The 8,186-nt window shown below is 37.8% G+C and overlaps 1 protein-coding gene across 3 annotated transcripts; it reads right to left on the bottom strand.

Moving 5' to 3' along the window:
* LOC112031480 (homeobox-leucine zipper protein ATHB-14) lies at positions 1–7,608 on the bottom strand. 3 transcript variants are annotated; one of them, XM_024064174.2, is made up of 19 exons: positions 7,201–7,608; positions 6,892–7,081; positions 4,714–4,873; positions 4,299–4,414; positions 4,128–4,218; positions 3,914–4,009; positions 3,673–3,786; positions 3,506–3,589; positions 3,156–3,311; positions 2,998–3,072; positions 2,804–2,910; positions 2,439–2,628; positions 2,001–2,189; positions 1,827–1,907; positions 1,566–1,700; positions 1,098–1,423; positions 743–854; positions 479–628; positions 1–368 (listed from the first exon to the last, which is right to left on the bottom strand). In XM_024064174.2, exons 2-19 carry the CDS (start codon positions 7,062–7,064, stop codon positions 222–224), a joined length of 2,502 nt encoding a protein of 833 aa, XP_023919942.1. In that variant the 5' UTR covers positions 7,065–7,081; positions 7,201–7,608; the 3' UTR covers positions 1–221. The 3 variants fall into 3 exon arrangements, with proteins under 3 accessions (XP_023919942.1, XP_023919943.1, XP_023919941.1); XM_024064175.2 differs by having other exon boundaries at positions 6,892–7,075; XM_024064173.2 differs by lacking the exon at positions 7,201–7,608 and having other exon boundaries at positions 6,892–7,118.
* Positions 7,609–8,186: the final 578 nt, after the last annotated feature.

Genomic DNA, 8,186 nt, shown 5'->3' with positions numbered 1-8,186 from the left:
TTAGAATGAAATAGACAGATGGAACCAAACCCATTAAGCAAACATTAACATACAGCCGTACATACATATAGATACGTTTAATGTTTTCATGAGATCCTGTCATGACTACATTCATATGTCATAATGTCTTTTAAGTTTCTACAAGCAAAATAGATATAACTTAATAATAAATAGCTATAAATATATATATATATATATTATGTTTTGAGGATCTTTCTCCATCACACAAATGACCAGTTTAAAAACATGAAGGCCAGGCAATGATTTGAATCGTCGTCGTTAAGAACTTTCCATGCAATGGCCTGCTCATAAGACACTGGCCTTCCCATGCTGGAAAGGCATATTCCTGCTGGCAGATATGCAAAGCCCTGCAAATTTAAACACCCACTAACATATAAGCTGGCTTATTTGTTAAAGTACTTGCAAATGCATTTTAATATTTGAACTCTTTCTAATTTGTCTTAAGAATCAGTAATACCTGTTGCATGATCTTGGAGAACTCAGAACATAGAATCTTCCGGCCAGCTTCATCAAGAATCTTGTCAAGCATTATATCTTGAAGGGCCACAAGAGTAGTTTCTAGCATGTCAAGCCCAGCCTGGTTTGCAAAGGTGAACACAGGAGATGCCTGCAACCAAATTTATGCCAATTGATAAGAACTAGGGTGCATTGCACTATGATGTATTAGTTGTGCATAACTATGAATTATGGAACAGACAAAGAAGCAGAAAAAGGTGATTACATTTGTTTTCACGGAGCAGCATAGTATAGCATCGGAATGGAGCCAAAGTTGCTTTAAGATGGCATCACTAGCTTGGGACTCCACCCGAAAGAGCTCTCCCCCAGTGTGGATCCTGAAACATACCAAAGTAATCAATCAGAAATGAAAAAGTTTGACACCCCCTAGCCCTACATTGCATTTTCATTTAAAACCTCAGCATACTCGGTGCCCAAACTAGTCATAATACTTTTGAGTTAAGCTCAGGACTTACAAATCTTTCACGATAAAATGGATATTTTAACAACAATGGCAACCAAAAGAAAATGCAATTAGTGATTAGAAATAGAAGGTACCAAATATGAAAGAACATTCAAACCTGTAGCTCCGGCAAATCCAACGTGCCAAGGTAAGAGCCTCAGGTGAACCAGGAAGGGGTTTGGGCCCCATATGAGAGCTAAGCCGGGAGGGGGAAATAGCCATCGCAACTCTCTGAACAGACCCCACAACACTACGAACATACTGGCGAGCCATGGCAGCCACATTGTCCCGCAAGTGGCTCTCAAAAGTAAATTGGAAAGCAATAGTCAGGACTGATCTAAGGTTGTAACCGTTCAGATCAGCCTCACCAGCTGGACGAGCACCACCAGCTCCTACTTCAAGTGTAGAAGCCAGATCCAATGTTCGAGTTGCAGCAGGCCCATCCTGCAATACAAATATCATAGAAAACGGCAAGGGTAAATGCACTTTTGACAATACAGTAAACTCCGAATTAAGAGTTATGAATGGTTCTGTGACTATTCCATTAAATAAGAATCTACAGAAGTAAGATGAGAGATCACTGAACTGGTTTAGGATCCAGCGGTATCACACGAAATCCAGATGGCAACAAAGGAGCATCATCAGCAAAGGATTCATCAATAGGTGCAAAGACAAGCTGAGCACAGGCACCAACAGCATTTTCATCAACCCCACTGCAAAGCTGCCACCATAGATTTCAATAAAAACAAATAGATTCATTAATAAGAACAATCCACAGTAATGACACAAGACTTTTTAAGAACACACTAACAAAATCTATACCATATAAGACAATAACTAGACTAACCTGTAACAGGTACATATCTCGTGCCAATGCCACATCTTCGGGGGAGAATGCATGACCCTCCAGCCGAACCACCTCCAAGAACTTCATTAAGATGAATGAAAATTTTTTAGACAAAATTGTATTTAAACATAGGGGAAAAATATAACCCAGAGAAAAGAGAGAAATAATGGTCACCTCCTCATGCTCCACAGTATGGGCAAGAGGTAAGATGACCTGGCTACCAGGGAAGCCACCAGGTCTTGCACAAGGAACGGCATAAGGGCTAGCTTTAAGACATGCAGCAGAGTAGGCATCAACCCCATAGTCAGCCCACTCCGAACGGTGCTCCCTTAGAAAACGAACAAGCAAGGCAGGGGGAACATTCTGCAGACCCCCAAGAAAAGTTGTAAACTTTTTAATGTACAATCAAATAAGAACAAAATTTTAAGGTCTAGATAATCCATAGGGATACTGAGAAAAAATCAAGACTTTGGGAAGGGGGGGGGGTGGGGGGGGGGGGGGGGGGGGGGGGGGGGGGGTGTTGACACGAATAAAATAAAAAATGCCAGAGTGAAGGCCATGAGCTAGCCAAAGATAACCACCCCCACGTGATTAAATAGCATATGGACTAACCTGCAGCAGCATTGATGCCTTGGCACACAGCACCCCTCCTCCAAAAGTTGAGAACATTGATGTGCTATACTGGGAGCCAAGAAATTTGTTTGGAGATGAGTTTATCATGATGGTCACATCTTCCACACCATCACTTCCCATTAGTGACCAACCATCATCCGCAAACCCGTTAACAGCATCATTGAAACCCCTAAAGTTCATTTTGAAAAACTTTATAGTCAATGAACAATCCAGAATAGTCCAAGAAAATGGGAGAAAACAATTGTTTCAGATTTTATGTTTAAAAGTAAATAATTGGTTGGTCAAGGCCATGTGCACTTGATTCTGATGCCCAGGTTTCCAAATTTAAAGCATGGAAGTCTTACCTACAAAGTCTCTGACTGAATGTCCTTAAAACAGCAGGCTGGCGGCCCCCACCATACTGAATTTCTCCGCTACTCTCTTGTGCAATTTGTCGTATGTGTCGCAAGGCCTGTGTAGCAAGAATACAAGAACAAAATGTGAAAAAACAAAATTAACCAAATCAATGAAAAAAGATCTCTCTTGCAGTAGTTCTTACAGCGACAGTCATTTTCTGAGCAAGAATCTTTGATGATTCATAAAGTGGCCTGAGAACTTCAGGAACACTCCATGCCTAGGTCAACCAAGAACACAAATAAGCAAATGAATAAAAAGACAAAGTTGTAGGAGAAATGAATTCAATCAGCTCATCCTCACATCTAAATCGACATGATCAACAATGTGAATTATGGAGCCACCACCCTCACAAGGCCGTATTAGATAGCCACTGGGAAGCACTTCAGCTCTTACAAAACTAGTAGTGGGAGGCCCTGCTGGACCACCAGTAGAAGAGGTCAATGATCTCTCACATATCTGCAAATATCATTTTGAGACAATAAAATGCATTACAATCAGATGAAAAACCATCCTAGGGAGCAGAGTCAACATACTTCATAAATTTGGGACAATTACTATTGATATGCAGTACGAAGCGACATTTTTGCATTTTTAGAAACAAACTTTAACAAGAGCAGAAAACAATTAGTGGGAGGCACTATTTGAATTACCACAAGACTTCCATCTTCCAAACTTGTAGTATATCTCAACGTCCAGAAGTCACGTGCCGCAGCCAATGTTGTAGGTGCATAAGTCTAATAAAGAACAAGATTGAAAGATTTAAAACTAAGCAAGATAAAAACTGAGAAGTCAAACCCAGCTTATATAGACAACCAACCTGCATGTATATCAGCTCAATTGTTCCTCCATTTCCAGTAGGGATTGCACTCAAAACATCAATGCTTCGACAATCACGAAACCATGATAGACGTTCTTTAAGGATTTCAGCGACCTGTAATGAATTTGATCATACATTGTATACAAGTAAAGCAGCATATGATTATTGAGAGATCAACATGAGGGAAAAAGAAGAGGGGGGGGGGGGTGGAGGGAACCAGTAGTGCAGGAAGAAAAAATACCTTCGTGGGCTCTAGACTCACAAGACCGCAGGCTCGTGCTGCTACCCCACTACAGTTGCGGGAAACAGCAACGATTCCAATAGAATCCGGACCAGGCTACATATTATCACTAGAAATGTTATATTTTTGAATACAAGTAACATTTATGCAGAGCAATGCATACATGCACATAAACTCACTACATATCTCTGAAGAAAGATTTAAGAGGCCTTACCTTCATCCCAATCATCTGGACCCAGTCGACAGCAGTTCCAGTAGCCTTAGAAAGGAACTCTGCCAGGGTCTCCTCAGCAATCGCGAGAAGACTAAGGCACAAATAAAAAAGGTTAAACCAAAACAAATTAGTGGGTTTTAAAATAAATTGGGCTCAAGAGACATTACTTACCCAGCTGGGTTGTTAGCATCCCTTTGGGGATGCTGAGGTGTTGGGTTTTGCTGTTGTTGTTGCTGACCACTCATGACCACAGACTCACAGCTGTTGTCTGTGGTCGTTCCAGATGCCTGGTTAGAATCCGCCAAAGAATGATTTTAAGATTAAATAATGTGATAATAATTAAGAGTTCTGATAAGGATGTAAGAGACACAATGTAGAGACCAAATCATGCATAGCTAATCTAACAAAGAAACTATACTTTCATTCAGTATATCTTTAACTGCAAATTAACATGTATTACAGCACATCAACACAAGAATTCAAGAACCATGGCCAGAGCACAAGAAGCTTCAAGCAATTCAAAATAATTGGCTAGAGATTATTTACAGAGTAGAGCAGCTAGTGGGTAAAGGTCAAGGCAACTTACACTCTGCAGTTGCTGTCGCATGTATCCATTCTCATAGACCAGGTGTGATACCTGCTTCTGTAAGCGGTCATTCTCTTCCATCAACAACTTGTTCATGGCAGTCAGCTTTCTATTCACTGTCTGGAGACGAGAAGCTTCCTTCCTTTGTTTTTCACGGCATCTACAAAGAAAAATTGAATTCCATATCAACTAGGTTCCCCAAATTTACTTAAGCTTACTTAAGACTAAAATGATAGAGAACTCGACATTAGCAGATATGAATGTAACAAAGAGATACCCATGTGGAAGTATGAGGGAGACAAAGCAAATTGGTTTATTGTTTTTTTTTTATTTTGGTACAAGCAGAGGCAAAAGTCAAAAGTCAAAAGAACAAAAAAAGATGACATATAGAAAAGGATGATAATCAATTTAAATTCTCAGTTTTCCCTTGAGACTATAAATGAATAACATTTTTATGAATGATTATATTTTATTGCTGTAAGATTTCCAAATTTGTATAAAATATATAATTATTTTAGTCCAAGAAACACCAAAACAAGACCTAAAACCCCAAAAATAACTTTTCCTAAACTTCCTCAATTTCTTTTTTGAATCATAAACTTCCACAATTACTGCGGTCAGTCTAAAGACCAATCTGGGTAAAATCAGATGTGCAGACATGAGTTTACCAGGCCAAAATATACACTAAAGTCACTAGACATCAAATTTAAAGTAGAACTTATCTTATCTCAAATTATTATATTTTAAATTATATGCTTAAACTGGTTCAGCAACAGGAAGAATAAAAATATTCATTTATTTAAAATTTCTGCAAGGGAAAGAGAAATTCATAAAACCCAGAAATGATGAGAACACAGAAACAATCGATAAATAAACAAAACAAAAGAATGTTTTCAAGAAGCAGATTGATTAGCTGTCAATATCATTCTTTTAATTTGAACACCCAAAAGCAGAACATGACAAACAAAAACACAGTTTAGGAGAACATATGTCATTATTGTCTACTACTAAAATTTCTAAAATAAAAAAGAATCATATAAAAGTTTCACTTTTAACCTCTTCTGCTATATATTGAATTAAAAATATCCAAAATGATGAGACAGAGAGAATACGAGAGGAATAAAGAAAGTATATTTCATAAAAAAATAATAAAAAAAAAAAGAGCAAACTGATTAGCTGTCATTCTCTTTCATTTAATTTTTACCCTTTTCTCACAAGTTTTGGAAAGAAAACAAAATGCGTAATGTTTTTCTTTTAAACTCCCCAATGACAGAAGGAGAGAAACAAACAGGATCCCCAGAAAACAGCGATTTGATGCATTACAAGAAGACAAGTTATTTACCAATACAATACAAGAGGTATATGCTCTAAATATGCAAACCAGAAAAGATTGTATTCTCTGCCAAAACTTGCATTAGATCATATCACTATTTTAAGAAAATGGTTTAAGAGTGAGAAAGGAGTTAAAAAAAAAAAAAAAAAAACAAAACCACAGAGAATCAAAACAAAATCATCGGGAAAAATGAAAAAAGAAAACAGCTTTTTTCTAAGAACTTCTGCAACTTCAAAGAGAAATAGTGAAAAACCATCCAAAATAAAACCACATTTTATCTTCAAGAAAGATCCATTAATTGCAGACTAAACAAAAGCACACTTGCTCCCCACCACCCCCCCACCCCCCACCCAAAAAAAAAAACTATTCTTTCTCATTATTTTTCCTAGTCCATACAGAAAGAAACAGAAAAAACTAAAAATGAAACAGAAATGGAGGATCATCAAAGAGATAAGTCCATTTTGACACAATAATGAACTGATTGTGACTAAAAAACACAAAAAAAAAAAACACAACTAGATGGAAACCCCACCCCTATTAGCAAAAGCCTATACCACTTCTAACTTCTTCACTAAAAAGATAGAAACATAAACTTAATGGAAACCCCACCCCTATTTGCAAGGCCTATACCACATCTAACATTACATGGAAAAAAAAAAACCATTTTGCATTCCCCATTTTCCCCAAACAAACCAAAGAAATAAAGTGCAAGCCACTAAAAAGAAGGAAAAAAAAAAAAAAAAAAAAAGACCTTACATTTTTTTATTGAAGTCAAGATTAGTAATTAAATAACAACAAAGTGGAAAATTTTCATCTTGTACAAATATTCAATTCCCTCTCTATACCTGCGGTTCTGAAACCAGACTTTGATCTGTTTGGGCTCAATGTTGGAAAGTATAGGACACTCCCTAATGAGCTGCTGCCTTCTCAAAGAGCTAGGCTTTGGACATTCTGTGTACACTCTCTCCAACGCCTCCACTTGCTCTGGCGTATACCTCACGTACTTGCTTGAATCCATTTGCTTATTCACTGAATCTTTGTGCATAGAAAGCGCCATACATACAACAATACAATACTATAAACACCAAAAGCTTAAAGCAAAAAACTACCCAAGTGAACAAAAAAAAAGATAAAAAGCCAAAACTAACACAGACCCAGAAGATGTTTTTGGGGTCTCTAAGTCCTTGTTGAGCACACTTGTGAAAATGGGATTTCAGAAAGGTGGTAGCTTTGGTTCTGCTTCTTGATCAGCTTCTTTGTTATTGTTGTTGCTGTTGTTGGTGGTGTTGGAAGTGTTCTCAGGCAGGCTCTCTCCTCCAAGAGAGCCTACTTTCTCCTTCATCAGCTGGTGGGCTTTGGTTTTTTTTTGTTTATCTCTCTCTTTCTGTGAAAGCAAAGAGCTTGAACTTGAACAGGGAAGAAGGACTGTGGTCTTTATCTTAGACACCAATCTCGAGAATTTTTGAAAGGGAGAGATTGAAAAAACCAACCCACAGAAAGAGAGTGTGTAATGTGTTTTGTCTGTGTTTGTTTTTGTGTGTATGTGACTGAGAAAGTAAACAGAAAAAACAAATAGCCAATGGCAAATAAAAAGCCCACCTGGCTATATGGCTATAACTATTGGTAGTATTGGCTTTTTTTTTTTTTTTTTTTTTTAATTTTCCTCTGACTTCTCTGTAACTGTGTGATGTGAAAATTGAAAAGTACAAAAACAAATAAATAAATAAAGGAGAGAGAGAGAGAGAGAGAGAGAGAGAAAGCAAAGGGAAAGGAATAAATGAGAGGACAGTAGAAATGCAGAGAGCTGATTTTGGGCTGCCAGACCCTCTGAGCGACGTTTTTTGACAAATGGGGTTGGCTTGTAATGTATTGTATCTCTCTCTCTTTCTCTGTCTAGGAAAAAGTAAAAAGCTACAGTACAGCCTGCCATTGCTACACTCTTTCTCTCTCTTTAGGCAAACAGTAACATTTTCTTGATGATTATGCATGCATGGACATTATGTATTATACTTATGGGGATGGTTAGGCATGATATGTTCAAAACGGTGGGCATGTATGTTGTGGTATGTGAGACAAACTTGTGGGCATGTATGGAAGGCGTGACCCAGAGACAATGGACCACACCTCGGTAAAAGGAAAT

Source organism: Quercus suber, unplaced genomic scaffold (genome assembly GCF_002906115.3).
Source record: "Quercus suber isolate HL8 unplaced genomic scaffold, Cork oak 2.0 scaffold_659, whole genome shotgun sequence".
NCBI lineage: Eukaryota > Viridiplantae > Streptophyta > Magnoliopsida > Fagales > Fagaceae > Quercus > Quercus suber.
The sequence above is the reverse complement of the archived record's forward strand: the minus strand, read 5'-3'. Positions and strand labels throughout refer to the sequence as shown.